This window comes from Pipistrellus kuhlii, unplaced genomic scaffold (genome assembly GCF_014108245.1).
Source record: "Pipistrellus kuhlii isolate mPipKuh1 unplaced genomic scaffold, mPipKuh1.p scaffold_m20_p_2, whole genome shotgun sequence".
NCBI lineage: Eukaryota > Metazoa > Chordata > Mammalia > Chiroptera > Vespertilionidae > Pipistrellus > Pipistrellus kuhlii.
This window is the reverse complement of record NW_023425515.1, coordinates 169,434,608-169,457,296: the sequence shown is the minus strand read 5'-3', so window position 1 is coordinate 169,457,296 and position 22,689 is coordinate 169,434,608. Positions and strand designations below refer to the sequence as shown.

The window sequence follows — 22,689 nt, the reverse complement described above, 5'->3', positions numbered from 1 at the left end:
GATGCTCTGACCACTGAACCACGTTACCCATGCCCCCTCTGCTATATTGAAATAGCCCTTCAGGGAGAGGGATTTAGAGTACTTTTAATAGTGTGCTGATCAAGTATTCAGATGTGGACACAGAACCTAGAACACACACCTTTATTACATGAGCTAACACAGGAGGGAAGAGGGTTTATTTGCCTTTCCGGGCCTTGATTTTCCTCAAATAGAACTCCAGCTCCTTGCCCTCGAGCACATAGCCATCTGCTCGGCCACACTGGCCTGGTCTTGAAGCGATGCATGCTGCCAAGAGAATACGTGGTCCTCAGCAAAACAGCAGCGTGCCCTTACCCATAGCTACGTGCCCTTAAAAGCTACATTGACCTAGGTACGGGGGTGGAGGGGGGGCAGGCGCGAAACCTGTTGTCTCCTCAGATACACTTTATCGTCACTTAAAGTCAGTAGCAGAACTGGACAAAGTTTTCATCACTGAGACAGCCCCCGCAGCCTGGGCACTCACTCCTCCGAATACTGCTCACCCAGGCCTCTGGACTCCTGCCCCCCATGTCCGATTTTAACGTCACACTAATGGGTGATTTGTATGCTGCTGTTATTAAACTGCCCTGTGAACCCTCTAGACTACATGGCTGGCGGTCCAAAGGACCGAGGCAAGGGTAAATAAAACAGCTTGTGACCCACCACCCCCACGCAACAGCCATCTTACCGAGAAGCTTGCCCTGCTGGAACTGCTCCTCAAGAAGACTGCTGATTTTGGCATTCTTTTTCCTTTCATCGTATTTCTTCTGAATTTTCTTCGATCGTTTTTTGTTCAAGATCTCTTCCTCTTCAGGAGTCTTAGTAAAGGAGACAAAGATGGTTAGCTGGGGGTCCTCAAATTCTAACACGGCACCCTTGAACCCCGCACATCCCAACCTCTGCCTTCCTCAGCACTGAAGGCTTTCTTCTCTTTCCACTCAGTAGCAGAACTGGACAGAATCTCATCACAAGAAGGCTGCCATCGGGTTGGCGTCCCCCCACCCAACAGGGAGGCTGGCTCCCCAAATACGCACCAGCTTAGCCCCCTTCTTGCGTCCCAGGGGCAGTGCGTAGTGGGACTCGTACCACTGCCGGTACGGCGTGCTGTCCACCAGCACGATGCAGTTCTTCACCAGGGTCTTGGTGCGGACCAGCTCGTTGTTCGAGGCATTGTACACAACATCAATAATCCTTGTTTTGCGCGTACAACCTGCTCACAGAAGAAATCCAGAATCAAGCAGAGTAAACCAAAGGCCAACTGGCCTTGCTCTCCCTGGGATCCCAGCCTAATAGGGCCTAAGGGGAAGCACCCAGCCACGAGGCATCAGCTCATCTCCACAAGCCCATCCTTCCAGAGGCGGCTGACAACCCCACACAATCTCTAGACCCAGACCCTCCCTGAGCCCACAGGAGTTACCAGTACAGGCTGGAGAGACAGCTCTAATTACCACAGCCTTAGAGTCTTTCAAGAAGAAACTTCAGCCCTAACCAGTTTGGCTCAGTGGACAGCCTGCAGACTGAAAGGTCCCAAGTTTGATTCTGGTGAAGGGCATGTACCTGGGTTGCGGGCACATCCCCAGTTAAGGGTAGTGCAAGAGGCAGCTGATCGATAATTCTCTCCCATCGATGTTTCTAACTCTCTATCACTCTCTGTAAAAAGTCAATAGAATATATTAAAAAATATATATATATAAACACACATATTTTTTAATTTTTTAAAAAGAAACTTCAGTATCTGGGTGGAGGCCATGGACTTCCTGCTAAAAGCACTCCCTGAAGCTCCTAGAAGACCGTAGGCGCCGGGTTCCCACCCTCTCCTGCCCGGCCTCACTCACTCACACTCTGAGCCCCAGGAGAAGTTGCCCACGTCCAGCCTCAGGGCGCGGTACTTCTTGTTGCCTCCTCGCACTCGGACTGTGTGGATGCGGCGGGGTCCGATCTAGCGAACACAAGGACAGGGACAAGGTTATAAAGGAAAGCAGGTGCGAGAGGAAAGGGAGCCTGGCCGCACGGAGGAAACAGTCAGTGTAACTATGACGAGTCCTAGCATTGGCAAGTGGCACAAGGTGGCCAAGACGGCCACACCACGCCTAAGGTTACCTTTTTCATCACTCTAGTTGCCTCCAAGAAAAAAAACAAACAAAACCAAACTTGATCCCAAACACTATAAATCACGTGTCCATGCGACAGAAACACCAGGTTTCTAACCAGCACGTACGGGCCCCTTTAATCCTAACAGTGCGCCTCGGTGCAATCTCCTTAGTACCAGTACCGTGTTTCCCCGAAAATAAGACATCCTCCGAAAATAAGACCTAGCGCAAGTTTGGGAGAAAAAATTAATGTAAGACATTATCTCATTTTCAGGGAAACAGGATATTTACCCAACAGGTAAGGAGGAAGAGGCCACTCGCTCCCACCCGGGGCTCAACAGCCACGCACAGAGCGGGATCGTGGACACCCGCCCGAGCCGACCTCCGGGGCGGCGAGGCCCCGCACGCACCTTAGTGTTGGCAGCAGGGCGTCCCAGCTCATATTTTCGCTTCTTGTGGTAGGGCTTCCTCTTGCCCCCGGTCTTGCGGCGCTTGTGCCAGTTGTCCCGGGAGATCCCTGTGCGGGGGTGCGGGGAGCGGAAGCTTGAACCCTGGGCCGCGGGCCAGCCCCGGCCAGGCCGAGGCCGCGCGCGGGGCGGGGGGCACGCTCAGTTCTCCAAGGTTGGCTTCCCCACGGGGCATCGGGGTCTGCAGCAGTCCTAAGGCGTCATCACCGCGTGCCGCGCCGCCCGCACCCTCCCCCGCCGCAGCCATGTTGACGGGGCCGGCAGCCCCGGCCCGGGCTCTGGCACGGAACCCAGCGCTGGACCCGGCCGGCGGCACAAACCTGAGCACCAGCTTCCTCATGGCCGCCCGTGGCCGAGGGTCCGCGCGCCCACCCTCCTAAGGTGGCTGAGAGGCGGGATGGCGCCGGATTGAACGCGCGCCCTCCGCCCCGGCCCTCACACAAGCAGCACTCACCCATAGCTCGGCGCCGGCTGGAAAGAGGAAACGCTGAGAAACACCGTCCGGTTTGTAAAACGTAGCCCCGCCCCCAATCGCGGAAAGGAGGGCAGAAACGCCGTAGCACGTTACGACCGTTTTGCGACCGCGTCCTGGGCCCCGCAGCCACCTCGCGTCTGCGACCGCGGGAGGCCTTCCTCCTGAAAGGGGATCCGAGCGCTGGAGCCCCACCCTGGGGAGGGGGCTGGGCGGGGAGGGGGAAGGGATAAAGGAGGGGATTTGGAGGAGGGTTGGGAGGGGGCTGGGGAGGGCCTGAGGCTGGGAATCTCGCGGCATCGCCAGATGTGAGGTTTTTTTATTTTTATTTCTATTGTTTTAGTTAGTAACGTTTATTTAGATCAGCAACCTAAACATCCCATACACCCAATTGTAACGACAAATGTATTTATTGTGCTACCAGATCATTTTTGTGGTGTTCTGAGAGAACTCTTATCCCAGTAGAGTTCTACATCCATACCAGAACCTATTGAAAACGAGGCATTGGGCGGAAACCGGTTTGGCTCAGTGGATAGAGCCTTGGCCTGCGGACTGAAAGGTCCCAGGTTCCATTCTGGTCCAGGGCATGTACCTTGGTTGTGGGCACATCCTCAGTAGGGGGCGTGCAAGAGGCAGCTGATGGATGATTTTCTCTCATCAATGTTTCTAGCTCTCTATCCCTCTGTCTTCCTCTCTGTGAAAAATCAATAATATATATATATATTTTATTTATAAATAAAATAAGTATATATTTATATTTATTATATATATATATATATATTTAGAAAGAAAATGAGGCATTGGTTATGAAGGTTGCATCTTTGCACTGATTTTTTATTTTTATTTTTTATTTTTTTAGCCAGGTGTGAGTTTTGGTGGAGGTGCAGGCACTGTCTTATCCTAGGGCACAGCCGAGGGGGCGTGGGGGGTAGCCTGGCTGTTTACCCTTTGAGAAGACTCATTTTAGAAGCTTTTGCAGTGGTCCAAGGTTAGAGATGTGGGGGCTGGGGCGTTGGAAAACGGGGAAAGGCAAGAGAGATAGAAAGGAGGGATGAGCTTGGGTTTTGTTTTGAAGGGTTTGGGGAGAAATTGGATTATGTTGGGGTTTAGGGAGAGGGAGGTTGTGTCAAGGATTTTCAATAATTCACTTGATCAACTGGGTGAATATTGGTACCATTTTTGTTGAAGTGGAATAGCTTGGTGACTCATGTATGTGGGAATGACAGTGTGGAGGCCCAAGACAGGCCACCCCAAAATATCACATAATGTAAGGTGACCAGACGGCCCGATTTTCAACAATTTGTCCCATGTCCCACGGCTTTTTAAAAAAAGTCCCAATTTTTTTAAAGAAAAATCCGGACTTTTTAAAAATGCTGCGGGACAATTGTTGAAAATCAGGACGTCTGGTCACCTTAACACAATGGTATATCGGTTAATTAGTTACTTGAGAAACAGAAGGGCACCTGACTTACCATTGTCTCCTTAGATGCAGAAAATAAATCTCCCTGCACCTGAAAGACACACCTTATTTAGTTTGTAATATGTTTTATTGATTTCAGAGAGGAAGGGAGAGAGAAACATCAATGATAGAGAAACATCATTGATCAGCTGCCTCCTGCTGACTCCCACTGGGGATCGAACCCATAATCCGGGCACCTGCCCTGACTGGGATTTAACCATAACCTCCTGGTTCATAAGTTTACACTGAGCCATACCAGCTGGGAGAGAAACCCCTTATGGATAGAGTTAAGTAGCTCAGAGCTGACCAGTCTGTAGAAACAAGCATTAGCCTTTACTGACTTACTACTCAAGCCCAAACCTTGCTTAGATTTCTCATGAGCACTGACTTTCTTTGTCCTGTCAGTTTCTCACAAATCCATTATCTAAAAAATACTAAAAGATGCCTAGTTTGATCATTTATTAGAGCCTCATTTTATTATCTAACCATCATATTGTGATTCTCCCATGTACATACGTAAATTGATTTTTTTCCTGTTAATCCAGTGTTATGTCAATTTTACTTTTGTTACCAGTCCAGCCGTAAGAACTAAAAGTAAAAGGGAATTCTCCTTCTCAGTGACAACAAGCAGTTGAATGTTCTTATCTGGTCATCCTTACGGAAGAGATCTGCACTGAAGATGTTCTTTTGGGAATTATTGGTATAGAAATGGTAATTAATGCTGCCAGAATGAATATATTAGCTCTAGTAATAATTAATGTCGTTTTCTAATACTTTTTAAAATCGAATTTATTTAAACAATACAACAAAATTTAATCAACAATATAGTTGCCGTTGTTTTCTACTACTTGTGCCCAACGCTCAGGAAGCATTTTAATCCCTCTGTTGTAAAATTCTTGTGATTTTGATGCAAAAAATTCGGTCAATGCATTTTTGAGGCATTCTTCATTATTAAATTTTTTTCCAAGAAGAAAGTTTTGCAAAGAACGAAACAAATGGTAATCGGAAGGGGCAATATCAGGAGAATATGCAGGCTGAGGGAGAACTTCCCATTCCAACTGGCGCAGTTTTTCAGCAGTGATTCTTGCAGTATGCGGTCGTGTGTTATCGTGGTGAAGAATTACGCCCTTCCGATTAATCAGTGCGGGTTCTTTTTCTCTTAAAGCTTGGGCTAACCTTTCCAATTGGGCACTATACACTGCACTTGTAATGGTTTGGGTAGATGGTAAAAGTTCATAATGAAGAATTCCTTTAAAATTCCACCAAACACACAACATCACTTTTTTCACATGCAAGTCAGGTTTTGGCGTGGGCTGCGGAGCCTCATTTTTGTCCAACCACTGAGGCCGCCTTTTCAAATTAACATACAGCACCCATTCTTCATCTCCGGTAACAATTTGCTCTAAAAACGGCAAACGGTTTTGACGAGAGAGCAGCGAACTGCAAATTGTGACTCTTTGATTACGGTTGTTGTCGGTCGACTCATGAGGAACCCATTTTCCAAACTTTTGGACTTTGCCAAGTGCACGCAATTGATTGGAAATTGTTTTTTGTGAACAATTCAAAGTTGTCGCAAGCTCTTGTTGGGTAATTTGAGGATTTTGCACCAAAAGAGCTTGAAGAGCTTCTTGATCAAAATTGGACACATGGCCTCGACCACTCTTGTCATCTAACGAAAAATTTCCCTTGCGAAATTTCTCAAACCAACGCTGGCATTTTCTGGCGCTAACTGCATCTTGACCAAGAGCACTACAGATGTTTTTTGCAGCCTCACTTGCTTTTCTTCCTAATTGGAACTCGTAAAGCATGCAGTGCCGAATATGCTCTACATCCGCCATCTTCTTAGCCCTAGTTTTGCAACAAAAACCAAACCAAACACAAACTTTTTCAAGCAAAACTTGTTAATTGCACTTCACACGTTCTGTAGATACCACGTGTTTGAAGGTTATGTCAATACAAGTCAACGCCAAGCAAGATTTTAAACGAATGTTTAAAAACGACATTAATTATTACTAGACCCGATATTTTATTGATTTTGTACAGAGAGGAAGGGAGAGAGATAGAGAGTTAGAAACATCGATGAGAGAGAGTCATTGATCAGCTGCCTCTTGCACACCCCCTTACTGGGGATATGCCCGCAACCAAGGTACATGCCCTTGACTGGAATCGAACTCGGGACCTTTCAGTCCCCAAGCCAACGCTCTATCCATTGAGCCAAACCGGTCTTTGCTTGTTTTTTATTTTCAGTGGCTGTATTTTTTAAAGTTTTTCTGTTTTTGTTTTTTTTTCAAATGTCTTCTTTTTTCACATATTGCTTTATCCTTTTACGATTTACTTTTTATTTTTATTTTATTTTTTTAATATATTTTATTGATTTTTGTACAGAGAGGAAGGGGGAGAGAGAGAGAGTTAGAAACATCGATGAGAGAGAGTCATCGATCAGCTGCCTCTTGCACACCCCCTACTGGGGATATGCCCGCAACCAAGGTACATGCCCTTGACCCAATCGAACCCGGGGCCCTTCAGTCCCCACGCCAACGCTCTATCCATTGAGCCAAACCAGTCCCGGCACGATTTACTTTTTATACTTGCTATCTTTTATATCATTACGCATACAGATTGTGCATAGAATTTGTTATTTTACCAGTGTGAGAAGGGGAGGACTTTTATTCTCTCTGTCATGTGGTATGTCAATGGTAATATGCTATAGTTCCTAGCATAACTAAGTGTTCCTAATCTAATGGTTTTTAAAAATATGTATTTTATTGATTTTTTACAGAGAGGAAGGGAGAGGGATAGTTAGAAACATCAATGAGAGAGAAACATCAATCAGCTGCCTCCTGCACATACTGGGGATGTGCCCGCAACCAAGGTACATGCCTTTGACAGGAATCGAACCTGGAACCCTGTAGTCCGTAGGCTGAAGCTCTATCCACTGAGCCAAACCGGTTAGGGCTGGTGATTTTGTATTTTAAGGGTTTCATTATTCTGATCATGGGCCTCTCTAGAGTTGACTCCCCTTGCTGTTCTGACTTCTTAGTTCTTTTTGGGACAGTCCCAAAAAGGAATTCTCAACTTTAGGAACTTTGAGTTTCCTATGGATTTGACTATTTTTGTTGGGCCATTCAATATTTCTTTTTAAAAAAATATATTTTCATCAATTTTGGAGAGGAAGGAAGAGGGAGAGATAGAAATATCACTGATGAGACAGAATCATTGATTGGCTGGCTCCTGCAAGTCCCCCACTGGGGACTGAGCCCACAACCCAGGCATGTACCCTTGACCGGAATCAAACCTGGGGCTTTTCAGTCTGAAGGCCGCTCTCCTATCCACTGAGTCAAACCAGTTAGGGCCAAACCCTGGTTTTCCTCATCTCTTCAAACAACCCTAATCTCATCTCCTTTGCTCCTCTTCCTCTGCCCTACCTCAAAGTGTTGGCATGCCCCAAAGCTCAGTTACGGGTCTTCTCGCCTCCAACTACACTCCCTCCCTAGAATATCTCCTCCAATTCCCTGACTCCAAATGGCATAAAATGACTGCCAAACCTCCGTCTCTGGCCTTGATCTCTCCTTGAACTCCGAACTGTATATCCAAACTGCTTATTTGATATCTCTACTCTGAAGTCTTCCGGACATCTGACGAAACGACCAAAATGAAACCCCACTCCCAACCCGTTTCCTTCACTCTCATTTCAAAAATAAATCATCATCCACTCAGTGTGTGTCTCTAACCAGAAACCAAGAGTCATCCATGATTACTCCTTCCCCTTCACCCCACACCAAACCTGTCAACCTCAGTAATGAGGTAGACTGAAGCAAACTCAGATGACCAGATATTGAGTTTGTTTTAGGAAACAGCAGAGAAATTACAATTTTGGAAACCCATGCTGTAGCAAGCTCAGGCTAGTCTGTTGAGGGTTTGGGACAGGATGTATTGTATATATGGACAAGCAGCACAAATGGGGGGAAATTCAGCCAGAGCCCACGCAGTAATTTCACTGACGAGGAAGAGGAGAGATTCTGAGTGGGTGTTCACCGTTCCGAAGATAAGACTCCATCTTTGGTAAATCAGGCATTTATGAGAAATCAGCCTCTCAGTTCTCAGGTTTCTTTCCTCTGAGGGCACGTGTGAGAATCTCCATTTCACATCCTCTGGTTTCATTTTAGATTGAAACTGATCAGCAAAGGCCCATTCACTCTATTTCCCAAACAAGATGCACCTGTAGTCCTTTCTCTTGGCTCTTTTCCATTGTCACTTCCTAGGCCAGGCAAGCATCCTCTCTTGCCTGCTAACGGTCTCACTTCTAGTCTTGCCCTCTTCAAGTCAGTTCTCCACACAGTAAGTCTGATATGCATAGCACTGAATGTTACTCAGATCTTGTCCCTCTGCAAGAACTTCAATGGCTTCTCATTAGAATAAAAGCCAAAACCACTACTACAAGCTCCCAGATGGCAAATGACTTCACCTACTGCCTATCAGCCCACTGGGTTCTTCCAAACCAAGATTTTTCCTAACTCAGAGACTTTGCACACACCATTCTCAAATCAGAATCTGAAAGGCTCTCCACCTCAGTGCCCTCCATTCTGATATGGCCTGTTCCTCCTAGTTCTGTAGACTCAGGTTAAATTATCACCTCAAATATTTCTTTTCTGGTCACATCCCCTAAAGTAGGTACCTTTATTACTCTCTATTCCAGCTCTCAGTTTCCCTCAGAGCACTTACCACAATTCCTAATTTACTTGTTACTTTGTTTGTCCTCTATTCACATTGGAATGTGAGGTCAAGAACAAGAACTGCTATCTCCAGAACAAACAAAAACAAACACCAAAAAGAACTACCTCTAGCACTTAGCATCATGCCTAGCACGTGGTAGACACAATATCTAGTGAATCTGTGTCTTCCATGCACTTCAAATATAAGTTCCTCTCTTAAACTCGCAGTAAGTTCCCGCGGGAGGAAACATGCTTCCCATTGTGCAAAGAAGGAAACCGAGTCGTTTCTAACTTGTCTTGGGGTCACTGAGCTGGTAACTGAAGGAGCCGGAGACCTGTAGGTCCCCAGAGCCCTCGCTCAAACACCACACACCTCATTGAAGCTCCCAGTTTGGGGAACCCAGCAGCCCAGGAGCCCTTGGATATAAAGCCCGGAAGGAGAAACAGCCCGCCCACGGGCTCCCGAAGTTCCCAGCAGGCCCTGCGCTCCGAGGTGCTGCCCGACAAGTGGGCGGTCCCAGGCGCCGGAAGACCGACGGGAAACTACATTTCCCAGAAGGCTCCGCGGGGCGCGGCTGACTGGCGGAAGCGAGGCCGGCGACGGCGTGACGAAGCTCCGGGACGCTGGCGCGCGGGGTTTAAACTGCGGCGGCGGTTTAAGGGCGTTAAGACTTCGCAGATTTAGGGGAGTTGGAGGTTGTTGGTGTGTGTTTTTTTCCGGCGCATCTGCCTTCCGACTGCCCAATGGACTCGGCGCTTCAGGCCCGCTTGTTTCCCGGTCTCGACATCAAGATCCAACGCAGTAACGGTGAGGGGCGGGGTCCCGAGGCCCGGGCTGCCGTGGGCTCGGAGACGGCTGACATTGCTGCCCCTCCCCAACGGCAGGGCCCTGAGACACTGTTGGGGATTCCCCTCCCACAATCCGGGTCTCTGCACTGGCAATCCGTCTTCCCCACCGGGGCCGGGGTCCCTGCTTAGCGGTTGGCCCCCTCCGGTCCTCTGGGAGAAGGCGGGGCTCCTCGGGGCCAGTGGAGTCAGGATTGCTTAGAGCAACTTCCTCTCCATTCTCCCGAGACTGCCCTGGTCTCGCAGGGACCTCGGCTTCCACGCCCCTCTACTCTCCTATAAATATTGCGCACCTGCAGTGTGTCAGGCGCTGGGATTCAGTGTAACAAGACGGATCCCTGCTCTTCAGGAGATTGCAATTCTGTTCTCTCTCTCTCTCTCTCTCTCTCTCTCTCTCTCTCTCTCTCTCTCTCTCTCTCTCTCTCTCTCTCTCTCTCTCAGGAGAACCGTCAGGATCAAGGTAGGGAAACCCGAGGGCGCCAGAGCCTCAGTGCTGAATTCTTATCCCCTGCAATTCGGTTTTAAGACTTTTTCTCTGCCCACCTCACTATGGGATGTCCTATGGGTGAAGTGCCGGGAAGTTTGTCTCCTGTTAAAAGAAAGAAGGGCAGCTGTCCTTTCCTTCAGGTCAACTCCTCATTGAGAGTCTCTGTGGGATCTTTATCTTTTTAAAAATGTTTTATTGATTTTGAGAGAGAGAGATAGATACAGAGATACATCGATGAGAGAAAAACGTCCATCAGCTGTCCCCTGCACGGCTCCCATTGGAGATTGAGTACACAACCCGGGCATGTACCCTGACGGAGAATAGAGCCCAAGTCCTGGTGCATGGATCGATGCTCAACCACTGAGCCACCCTGAGGGGGCTCTCTGGGGGATCTTAAAAGTGAAAAACGTGGGTAACTCTGGCCTTTTTATATTCTAGGCCTAATTCACAGTGCCAATGTAAGGACTGTGGACCTGGAGAAAGCCTGTGTTTCAGTGGAATGGATAGAAGGAGGTGCCACAAAGGGCAAAGAGGTAAGTGGAAGATCTGTATGAAAATGGGACTGGTGAGAGCCTTTAAAACATTTTTTATTGATTGATTTTAGGGAGAGAGAGGGAGGGGAAAAAAAACATCCATTTGTTGTTCCAGTTACTCACACATTGATTGGTTTCTTTATTTTTCTTTTATTTTGTTGCTTCTTGTATGTGCCCTGACCGGGGATTATAACCTTGTCCAAGAGCCTGTTGTTTGTTTTGTTTTTTAATATATTTTTATTGATTTCAGAGAGGAAGTGAGAGAGAGAAACATCAGTGATGAGAGGGAATCATTGATTGGCTGCCTCCTGCATGCCCCATACCAGGTATGCTTCCTGATTGGGAATCGAACCTTGACCTCCTGGTTCATAGGTTCATATCGATTACACTCAACCATTGAGCCATGCTGGCCAGGCAAGAACCTGTTTTTCTTTTAACATATTTTTATTGATTTCAGAGAGAAAGGGAGAGAGAGAGAGAGAGAAACATCAATGATGGGAGAGAATCATTGATCAGCTGCCTCCTGCACGTCCCCTACTGAGAATTGAGCCTGTAACCCAGGCATGTGCTCTGACCTGGAATCGAACTGTTAACCTCCTAGTTCACAAGTCATTGCTCAACCACTGAGCCACACCAGCCGGGCTGAGAGCCTGTTTTTGCTGGTGGTGTCCTTCCTGATCTCAAATATGATCCTCTTGGGATGCATTGGGATTTTTCTTAGGAAGGCCTATTCTGAATTGCAGCAATCAACAATTTCTGGTGTTTGTAGAAAGCAAACTGTACGGAATCCTCAAACCTTGCTTCTGATTACATATGATAATTGTTTGGGGAGCAAAATTGAATACCTAGTTGAGAAGACAAAAGTATGTTTCTGAAACACCACATAACGAGGCAGCCTGTGATAAACGGTGCAGGTGCATAGTGCGAGGGCAGCTCAGAGGTGGAGCTCATCAGGATGAGCTGGGCTTGGGGGATGGCAGGAAAGTAGCAGGTGGCCCTCAGGGGGGCTAATGGAGAAGCTGGCTACCAGCAGTAGAAGGCTCAGGCTGCTGGGACTTCATCTCTGGCTCTCAGATGTTTGAGGTTTTATTCTGTAGCCAGTGGGGTTCCTGGGGGAAATTTTGAGGGGAGGAGAGCTGTGACTAAGACATTCATGCTTTAGAGGCATTGAGGTGTGGTGAAGCGGTCACCAGGCTAGGAGTGTGAAAACCTGGGTTCTAGTCTGTCTTTGCCACTACTTTGTGTGTTCTCAGGCATGTTTCTGCCTCTCTCAGAAAAATTCAGTTTCCTCATCTATAAGATGAGGATGATAACATCAGCCTCATAGCGTGGTTGTGAGGCTTTAGTCAACAAATCCTTTTGTGCAGTTTTCAAAGTGCCACACAAGAGAAAATACAATAAAAAAGACAGACACTGTGTCTGGTGCTGGTGATACAGAGGTGTGGGTGAGACAGACCTGGGCCCTCTTTCCTGGAGCTTAATGAGATGGATATACAGGGCTTGCTTAGGATAGCACCTTATGGTAGGTATGCAGATATTTATGTGCTATGTTGGAGAAATAAATGGATGATGCTTTACATTATCTGCTCTTGAATAAACAAATTTCTAAAAATTTCTTTCAACCAGCTGCTAGTTTTTTTATTTGTTTTGGTTTGTTGTTGTTTGTTTAGAAATACAGCTCTTGTTGTGTCTCACATATTGCCTGTAGAATAAGGTCCAAACTTGTGAGGCATTCAAAAGCTTTTCAAGATCTGATCCTAATAAGCCTTTTTTTTTTTTTTTTTTTAATATATTTCATTGATTTTTTACAGAGAGGAAGAGAGAGGGACAGAGAGCTAGAATCATCGATGAGAGAGAAACACTGATCATCTGCCTCCTGCACCCCCCCATTGGGGATGTGCCCGCAACCAAGGCACATGCCCTTGACCGGAATTAAACCTGGGACTCCCCCAGTCCGCAGGCTGACGCTCTATCCACTGAGCCAAACCGGTTTCGGCCCAATCAGCCTTTTTCTTTCTATCACACAAAATACCTTGTGCCAGGGCAAGCAGGGCAGCCCCCGCTCTGTGACCATGCCTAGGGCCTTCTGCCCTCAGGCTCTTACTCTTTCCTCCTGGGATGTTCACCCTCAATCATCAGTGTGAAAAGCAGTTAGTGTCAGAACTAGGGTTAGGGTTCTGGTTTCCCACGTTGTTTATGCTTTCTGGAGTTTAGGGATTGGAAATGGGGGAAGGATATGTAGTAAGGGCCTGTAGCTGTCAAAAAAAGTGGATAGACATATGGTTATTGAAGAATTGCCAGTTTTTGCATTTGTTACTCTGTCTTCCTTGTCTATCCCATGCTGCTTTGGTTTCTCGCCCTTTGTATACATGACTTCTCTCTCCCCATTAGAATGTGAGCTCACTGAAGGCAAGGGCGATATGTCTTTTTTTTTTTTTTTTTTTTTAAATAATTTTTTATTGTTGAAAGTATCACATATGTCCACATTTCCCCCTGATTCACCCCTCCAGCCTGCCCCCGTCTCAGGACCTCAATGAAGGGTAATATGTCTTTTTTTTTTTTTTTTTTAAATATGTTTTATTGATTTTGCACAGAGAGGAAGGGAGAGAGATAGTTAGAAACATCGATGAGAGAGAGTCATCGATCAGCTGCCTCTTGCACACCTTCTACTGGGGATATGCCCGCAACCAAGGTACATGCCCTTGACCGGAATAGAACCCGGGACCTTTCAGTCCCCAAGCCGAAGCTCTATCCATTGAGCCAAACCGGTCCTGGCGAAGGGTAATATGTCTTAATTCATCTTTGAATATCTCTTTTTACTGCCTTGTGCGTAATACATTTTTTGTTATTGTTGTTAATCCTCACTTGAGAATGTTTTTCCATTTATTTTTATTTATTGATTAAGGTATTACATATGTGTCCTTATCCCCCCTTTGCCCCACAACCCCTCCACTCATGCCTTCACCCTCTTGTGTCCATTGCATGCATAAAAGTCCTTTGGTTGATCTTTCCCCTTTACTCCCACCCTCCCCTACCTTCCCTCTGAGGTTTGAATGTCTGATCAATGCTTCTCTCTCTGGATCTGTCCATTAATTTTTTAGAGAGAGTGGAAGGGAGGGAGAGAGGCAGAGAGAAATATCAGTGTGAGAGAGACACATCAATTGGTTGCCTCCCACACACATGCCCCAGCCAGAGCCAGGGGCGAGCCTGCAACCATGGTACGTGCCCTTCAGTCCCCAAGCCGATGCTCTATCCACCGAGACAAATTGGCTGGGGTGCATAATGAATTGTTTAATAAGCGAGTTAATAGTAGGAAGTAAAGCTCTCACCCTAGCATGTTTGAGTTGTTCCTAGAGAGTTTCAGGACTCTAGGGATGTAAACCTAGAATTGTGACCTTCCTTCAGGCATAAGCAGGCTGCTGTGACTGGGGAAGAAGTTTCTGGGCCTGTTAAAAAATGTAGGTAGATTAGGGTTAAGTAGCAGCTCTCTGGAACATGTCCCTGCCCATCAGATCCTGAAGGGCCATTCCTTTTTAACCATCACTGGGACTGTTAGAACTTGTTTCCTCCTTCGTGTCAGCCGGCAAGAAGTGTTTCAGGCAGTGTGCTCAGCAGCATCCGACTGCCAGCAGAACAGTAGGGGAGCCAGGTACCCCAAGTCTACTGTGGACTACATCACTGCCTGCCTGCCTGCCTGCCTGTCTGTCTTCATCTCGTTCTCATCACTGACATCTACCATAGCTTGGAAATCAGAAACCAATATCCATCTAGATGGTAAACCACAGCTAAGGAATAAATATTTGTTTATAGCTATTAGTACTTGGTGGAACTTAAAGTTGGTAAAGTCTGAATCTCGGTTGCAGAGATGCAATTGGATTGAAAAGCTATGTTATTTCATTGAAACTTTCATTTGCTCCTTGCAGATTGATTTTGATGACGTGGCTGCAATAAACCCAGAACTCTTACAGCCTCTTCCCTTACACCCGAAGGATAATCTGCCTCTGCAGGTGAATGTGATGGTAGGTGCCTGTCATCTGGCTGCAGCCAGTGCCCCAGAGGATTCACTTGGCTTTGGCTCTTTGCTGGATTGTTCTCTGAGACTGCTTTGGACTTCAGCCTGGCGCTTGGGCCCTTGAGAATTGATAAGAGCCGTATATGGTGGTGGTATGTTTTGTTTTTCAGAAACAAAAGCGAAAATCAGTCAACTCCAAAATTCCTGCTCCAAAGGAAGGTAAATGGATTTCTACTGGCTTATTGTCACGGGGTTGTGCCCAGAATGATGTTCCTGGGGCTTAGGAACCTGTGAAGTAGACTCATTGTTCCAGTTTAGCAGGTGGCTTCTGTGTGAGCTGAGTCCTGCCCCATCTTCCTCCGTGAGGAAGAATCCATCCTACAGGGAGGAGGAAATGGAGAGGTATTGGTCAAAAAGTACGAAGTTTCAGTTACGCAAGTTAAGTTCTAGAGATCTACTGTGCAACATAGTGCTGATGGTTAACAGTATTGCATTATCTACTTAAAATTGTACTGTAAGGGTAGATCTTATATTAGTGCTCTTACCGCAGAAGGAAAAAATAACCTTAACATAGAGGGTGGGAGGAAACTTCCAGAGGTGATAGTATGTTTATGGTATTGATTGTGATGATGGTTTCATGTGGGTGTGTACTTTCTCCAAACTCATTAAGTTGATTACATTAAATATCTACAACGTTTGTATGTCAATCATCCCTCAAGCCAGTTAAAAAAAAGAAATTAATCCAGCCATCCAACCTACAGCTCTTAGACCAACTTCTCAGGGACCTGGTGCATTTAGGAAATTTGCTGATAAATTTTTGTTGTAGAATCCAGAGTAGTAATCAGCTTTGGCAGGCTTGTTTTCTTCCCTCGGGAACAATGGGCCTTGGAGTGAGGTGATAAACAGGCTGTGAGAAAAGCTAGGTCAGGCTGTTTAGAAGTATGGTTTAGTCCTGTGGTTGGCAAACTACAGCTCGCCAGCCACATGCGGCTCATAAGCCGCGGTTTGCCGCCCTGTTGACGAATGAGTTTGTCGACCACTGGTCTAGTTGATGTTGCTATGGAGACCTGGGAGTGGAGTAGGATGAGTGGGATTTCAGCTATGCCTCAAAAGGTTGGGCTTTCTCTGCAGAAGTCAGCATAAATCTACTTTGACAACAATAGTCTGTGACCAGAGTGGGTGGCTGAGGCACAAACTGCCCAAGAAATCCAGCTTGTTATTCAGACCCAGCTATACCTGCATGGCCTACCCCAGTCCAGAGACTATCACTGTCCTGCATGATCGAGCTATCCCAGGAGCCACAGTAACTCCTTGGCCCAGGGTGAAAGTTGTGAGCTAGGGCTGGGCATGAGTGGTGTGGTGCTGGCCCTCTTTTGCTGGCCTGCGCGAGAGATGTAAGTGGCAGCAGCCTCACCCCACGTGCCTGACCCCAAGGGATATTGCCACAGCTCCTTATAATTGGGGGGGAAATCTTAATAAAGGTGCATGTTATTGAACAGTAGAATGAAGCACAAGATTATAAATCTTTTGGAAAATAGGAAAATATTAATAATTTATGCTCTTTATGGAAGTCATGGGTTATATATAGAGCCATCAGATCAACCTAAATTTAGGAGACTCAGAAATTCAGTACAAGTTGATCTTGGCCTACATGACACCACATGTTCTGTTTCCAAATGTATGACTTATTTTATTTTATAGGTGAACTAGTGACCTAGTGTATGGATTCACTTTGAAAGGAAATTAATTAGCAGGAATATTTTAATACTGCAATTCGCCCTTTCTCTATAATAGAAGTGTCAGAGATGAAAGAAAATTAGTGAACTGTATATGAAAATAATATATAAATTGATTAATAAATAATAACAGCATGATATAACAACAAAGACATAAAAACAACAAAAACATGATATAAAAACATTGATAAAAACAATGACTGATAAATTTATTAAATTTATTCTAATATTTTCCTATACACCACATTAAGAGTCAAAACACTTTCAGAGTGCTTGACTAATTTCCCTTGTGATGAAGTATTTACAACTTTAATATCACACACTCTTCAAACTAGAGAGAAAGCAACATATACCTGACCATGTCCGAAACTAGGTTCAAGTAGGAATATTCCTACTCTGTCTAGAGTTTGTCCTTGTGATTTATTAATAGTCATCACAAATGCTGGCATCACAGGAAACTGTCTCTTTTTAATATTTTATTTTTTTCAGAGAGGAGGGGAGAGGGATAGAAAGTTAGAAACATCGATGAGAGAGAAACATCGATCAGCTGCCTCTTGCACACCCCCCTCTGGGAATGTGCCCACAACCAATGTACATGCCCTTGACCAGAATCGAACCTGGGACCCTTCAGTCTGCAGACCAACGCTCTATCCACTGAACCAAACCAGTTTCGGCGGAAACTGTCTTTGAATTAATTTAAATGGGAGGCCAGTGTCAGATGGGGACAAATGAATTCTTGGAATGAGAACAACCTCTCCTTCTGCAGATCCTGTTAATACTTCAGCTTCAATTATGTTAGGTCGAAATCTTTTGATAATCTAGTACCGTTAAAAACACCTCATTTACTATTAAGATTTCTCAGTAGCATGGTGATTGCACCTACTTTCAATTTTAATTTATGACATGGCATTGCCGAAAGAGTGACACTAATAAGAAGTTTGATGGGAAAATTTTCCTTTTTGACATCATCTGTTAAATCAATGGAATCATCACTCCAATAGGTATAAAAATCTCCATCAAGTGTATCCAAAATTTCTTAATTTATGAACGAGATCACTTTTAGGACAAAGAATTGCACGTTTAGATGTATTTTTAAAAAATATATTTTATTGATTTTGTACAGAGAGAAAGGGAGAGAGACAGAGTTAGAAACATCGATGAGAGAGAGTCATCGATCAGCTGCCTCTTGCACACCCCCTACTGGAGATGTGCCTGCAACCAAGGTACATGCCCTTGACCGGAATTGAACTCAGGACCTTTCAGTTCCCAAGCCGACGCTCCATCCATTGAGCCAAACCGGTTTCGGCTAGATGTATTTTTAAAAATATATATTTTATTGATTTTTTTACAGAGAGGAAGGGATGGGGGTAGAAAGTTAGAAACATCAATAGGAGAGAAACATCGATCAGCTGTTTCCTGCACACTCCCTATTTTTTTTTTTTTTAATATATTTTATTGAATTTTTACAGAGAGGAAGGGAGAGAGAGAGCTAGAAATGTCGATGAGAGAGAAACATCAACCAGCTGCCTCTTGCACACACCCTACCAGGGATGTGCCCGCAACCAACGTACATGCCCTTGACTGGAGTCGAACCTGGGACCTTTCAGTCCGCAGACCGACGCTCTACCACTGAGCCAAACCATTTTGAGAGGACTGACTGCTGGTTTTGGCCACACTCCCTATTATGTATGTGCCTGCAATCAAGGTGCATGCCCTTGACCAGAATTGAACCTGGGACCCTTGAGTCCAAAGGCTCTATCCACTGAACCAAACTGGTTAGGGCTAGATATGTTTTTAATATCTACAGATGTGCTATGTCCAAAGGTAGTTTCAATAATAGATCCATTACAAATCATTTTATAAGGGATTTCAATAATATCCATTTCGAGAGATTTATATGTATCGTGCATGCACAAGTCAACGTTTATTTTTAAATTGCCTGTGCATGTCATATGTACCAGCCTATCAGTTGGACATACAGACATATGGTTGATCACTTTATATACACACACACACACACACACATATATATATATATATATATATATATACACACACACACACACACACACACACACACACACACACACACACACACACACACACACTAGAGGCCCAGTGCAGAAAATCGTGTATGGGAGGAGTCCCTCAGCCCAGCCTGTACTCTCTCCAATCTGGGACCCCTTTGTGGATGTTCTGCTGGTTTAGGCCTGATCCCAGGATCAGGCCTAAACCAGCAGTCAGACATTCCTCTCAAAATCTGGAACTGCTGGCTCCTAACTGCTTGCCTGCCTGCCTGATTGACACCTAACTCTCCCCTGCTGGCCTGATGGCCCCCAACTGCCCACCCCTGCCATGACCTGTCAGGTCCTGCCTCCACTGTGCGTGTGGCCATTTTGTGACGACATTAGGGTGTGATGTGTGAGGGCATGACAACCACCTAGGCTATTAGTATAGATAGGATTGTTTCTCTTTATGTAGGAAAACTATATAGATGGGTAGAAATGAACAAGAATTTAAATATAACTAATTTGTTTCTCTCCGTTAAGCATTCTTCTAGAAAATCAAGGTAACTGATTCCCTGGGTTTCTGATGTGTGTGGCCCACGTTTGGCTCTGTAAAGCTTCCTGAAGCTGTGGGAAAGCCCAGACTTTGGAATCTGACAGTCCTGGGTTCACATCTTGGCTCTGACTCTTACAATTAAATGACATTAGACAAGTTGCATAATTTCTCTGAACTTTAGTGTTCCCTTCCACCAGGGGGGAATACTGCTATTTATCGTCTACTGTTTTGTAGTTTGGGAAGAACACTGTAGAATGGTAGGTGCTGGATTAGGTCTAGCTCTCCAGAAATGACCTCATATTGGCTGTAGATACCCCCATTTGCTCATGACACATGCTCTTGTGGGAGATATCCTTGCCCTTAGGAGCTCTCGGGTTTGCAGAATGTGAACACATTAGTTTTGGGGTCACTAGTACCTAGCCTGTCTAATTTTTCCTTTCCTGGTGGTCAGGACCCATCTCATCCTGTATAGAATCTGGAGGCTACTCCACCAGCCCTCCTTATCATGCTACATTGATTGTCCCCGGTTCTTCAGGTCTCCGAAGCCGCTCCAGTCGCATGTCCACTCTCTCAGAGGTTCGCATCACCCCTAAGGAGGATGGTATGGAGGTGGACCTACCCATGCGTGCCAATTCCCGCAAGCAGTTCTTAGTTCCTAGTGAGTAATGAATCTGTTCTCCCTGTGTGACTCCCTGGAGCAGCTCCTCACACATTTCCTAAATCTGTTCTGGAATATCTTAAGATTCCTACAAACTTAGTATTCTTCTGCCCCTGCCCCACAGCTCCCTTATCTGGAAAAAGCTTTCCCCCCCCTTGCTTGAAACATGCAGTATATACAGAAAAGTGACCATATCATTGAGTATATACAGCTCTTTAACACACTCATATAACTAACACCCAGATCAAACAGTATTACCACCACTCCAAAGTCCCCCTCAGGTCTTTTTCCAGCTCCTAAGCCCCCAACGAAACCTATAATCCTGACTTTTCATTTATTTATTTACTTACTCTGGTTTAATGAAAATTTGATCCATTATCTTTTTCTTTTTTTAAAATATATTTTATTGATTTTGTACAGAGAGGAAGGGAGAGAGATAGAGAGTTAGAAACATCGATGAGAGAGAGTCATCGATCAGCTGCCTCGTGCACACCCCCCACCGGGGATATGCCCGCAACCAAGGTACATGCTCTTGACCGGAATCGAACCCGGGTCCCTTTAGTCCCCAAGCCGACGCTCTATGCATTAAGCCAAACCGGTCTTGGCCCATTATCTTTTTCTTAATTGGAAATGATTTGCATCAAGTTTTTTTTTACAGGGCATACAGGAACTAATGAGAATATTTTTAATAATACATATCAGTACTGTATCCCTAGAAGGCCACAGAACTCTGTAAAAGAGACATAATCCTTTTTTAAAAAATATATTTTATTGATTTTTTACAGAGAGGAAGGGAAAAGGTTAGAGAGTTAGAAACATCGATGAGAGAGAAAAATCGATCAGCTGTCTCCTGCACATTCCCCACTGGGGATGTGACTGCAACCAAGGTACGTGCCCTTGATGGGAATCGAACCTGAGACCCTTCAGTCCACAGGCCAATGCTCTATCCACTGAGCCAAACCAGGTAGAGCAATTCTTTTTTTTTTTTTCTTTATTGATAAAGGTATTATTTTTAAATATATTTTTATTGATTTCAGAGAGAAAGGGAGAGGGAGAGAGAAATAGAAACATCAATGATGAGAGAGAATCATTGATCAGCTGCTTCCTGCACTGGGGATCAAGCCTGCAACCCAGGCATGTGCCCTGACTGGGAATTGAACCTACGCCTCCCTGTTCATGGGTCAGTGCTCAACCACTGAACCACGGCGGCCAGGCAATTGTCAACTTTTATTAGATACATAAAGTCGATGAAGATTTTGTAAGATACACAGCCATTACATCTTACATATATCAAATTTAGCTCTTACAAAACGGAGGTAAAGGATCATGACCAAGTATGGGAAGTAATGAGTTGTCATGGGTTGTACCTTTCAGGGTTAAAATCAGTACTGTTAGTTTTGCTCATGTTTCCATTATTGCTGGCTTTTCAGTCTTTGCTCCTGTTAACTACCTGAGTTCCAAGGCTGTTTTGTTTTGAGTTCCAAGGCTTTTGAAAGTCAGAAAGGCCTGGCTTTTCTCCCAGTGAGTAGAGAGACTTGGCCTAAGAAGTCTGGGTCAGGCCTTAGAAGGCTTTTCCCTTTATGGTGAAGCCCATTCTGAGTTACTCACCCTTTTCTTTCTTTTTAATCCCCACCTGAGGATATTTTTTCCCACTGATTTTTTTTTTAGAGAGAGTGGAAGCGGGAGATACAGAGAAACATCTATGTGAGAGACATATGATTGGTTGCCTCCTGCATGCACCCTGACCAGGGCTTGGGATGGAGCCTGTAACCTGCTTCTGACCAGGAATCAAACCTGCATCCCTTTGGTCCATAGGCCAATGCTCTAACCACGAGCAGTACAAGCCAGGGCAGGGTAGTCAAGATTTCTTGACCCAGGGGCCAGCCCCTGCAGAGATACTGGTCCGCTTCAGGGTATGGGCTGAGATAAAGGGAAAAACCCAAGCTCTCATTCTATAGGAGGCAAGGCTCTTGCTGAACTGCAGTCAGTAGCCATCTTCCTGGTCCACGAGGGCTCAGCCGAGTACAGCTGCAGTAGCCTGCCGGCTTCTCCAATGACTCTTGTTTCCTCACAGCTGGCCCCCCTAGGAACTCCTGCCCTGCAGTGGCTGGAATACCATTTCCAATGGTCAGCGAGGAGGTAGAAGAGCAAGTCCATTCCGTGCGAGGCAGCTCTTCTGCAAACCCGGTGAACTCAGGTAGACATGCTGACTGTCTGCTGCCCTCCTCCTAGTGCAGGACAGTTTCACTCTCTTTCAGACCTGGGGTGCCTTGGCACCTGAGTTCAAACTGCATTTGTCACTTGGGGGCATGTTTCCCTGTGGCCATGGAATCAATTTTACACAAGGTGACCCCTTCCCCTTAAGCTGGCAGAAACCTTCTAATGTAACTGAGATGTTGTCACAACAATAGTGTCTTGGCTGACACCTGAAGAACAGCCTAGAGCAGTGGTCGACAAACTGGCTCGCAAGTGACATGTGACAAGCCTCAGTTTGCCACTCTGTTGACTAATGAGTTTGCCAACCACTTACCTAGATTCTCGATTCCAATAATTACAGGCTGTTGTTATTCCTTGTGATTAAGCCCCTATCCCAGTGGTCAAGAGCCGCATGCCACAGTTTGCCGACCACTGGCCTAA

The 22,689-nt window shown here is 45.6% G+C and overlaps 2 protein-coding genes and 4 non-coding genes across 13 annotated transcripts in view; 1 reads left to right on the top strand and 5 right to left on the bottom strand.

Moving 5' to 3' along the window:
* Positions 1 to 127: 127 nt before the first annotated feature.
* Positions 128 to 3,174, bottom strand: RPS8 (ribosomal protein S8). The gene is made up of 6 exons (XM_036446382.2): positions 3,030 to 3,174; positions 2,519 to 2,625; positions 1,858 to 1,957; positions 1,053 to 1,228; positions 707 to 836; positions 128 to 285 (listed from the first exon to the last, which is right to left on the bottom strand). Exons 1-6 carry the CDS (start codon positions 3,031 to 3,033, stop codon positions 176 to 178), a joined length of 627 nt encoding a protein of 208 aa, XP_036302275.1. The 5' UTR covers positions 3,034 to 3,174; the 3' UTR covers positions 128 to 175.
* LOC118725100 lies at positions 409 to 477 on the bottom strand. Its single transcript, XR_004989846.1, has one exon. It is a non-coding gene; the product is annotated as a small nucleolar RNA SNORD38 (small nucleolar RNA).
* On the bottom strand, positions 923 to 991 carry LOC118725101. The gene has a single exon (XR_004989847.1). It is a non-coding gene; the product is annotated as a small nucleolar RNA SNORD38 (small nucleolar RNA).
* Positions 2,035 to 2,137, bottom strand: LOC118725102. Its single transcript, XR_004989848.1, has one exon. It is a non-coding gene; the product is annotated as a small nucleolar RNA SNORD46 (small nucleolar RNA).
* LOC118725093 lies at positions 2,710 to 2,790 on the bottom strand. Its single transcript, XR_004989840.1, has one exon. It is a non-coding gene; the product is annotated as a small nucleolar RNA SNORD55/SNORD39 (small nucleolar RNA).
* Positions 3,175 to 9,335: 6,161 nt separating the features above from the next.
* Positions 9,336 to 22,689, top strand: part of KIF2C (kinesin family member 2C) — a 28,622-nt gene continuing 15,268 nt past the window's right edge. For 2 of the 8 annotated variants that reach the window (XR_004989334.2, XR_004989333.2), the window contains exons 1-6: positions 9,336 to 10,026; positions 10,990 to 11,084; positions 15,008 to 15,103; positions 15,267 to 15,315; positions 19,930 to 20,052; positions 22,127 to 22,249. Coding sequence is in view for 6 of the 8 variants with exons in the window: in XM_045584756.1 (XP_045440712.1) it covers positions 9,963 to 10,026; positions 10,990 to 11,084; positions 15,008 to 15,103; positions 15,267 to 15,315; positions 19,930 to 20,052; positions 22,127 to 22,249 (550 nt within the window). In the remaining 2 variants the exon portion in view is untranslated. The remainder of the gene's footprint in view (positions 10,027 to 10,989; positions 11,085 to 15,007; positions 15,104 to 15,266; positions 15,316 to 19,929; positions 20,053 to 22,126; positions 22,250 to 22,689) is intronic. The other 6 variants (XM_045584756.1, XM_045584755.1, XM_045584757.1 and 3 more) reach the window with 6 other exon arrangements.

Bases quoted from the DNA above. Each gene is read 5' to 3' on its own strand.
- RPS8 (XM_036446382.2), bottom strand. The intron at 1,958-2,518 runs GTGCGTGCGGGG...TGTGTTCGCTAG, and splicing joins GCCCTGCTGCCAACACTAAG to ATCGGACCCCGCCGCATCCA. The intron at 1,229-1,857 runs GTGAGTGAGTGA...TTCTGTGAGCAG, and splicing joins CTTCTCCTGGGGCTCAGAGT to GTTGTACGCGCAAAACAAGG.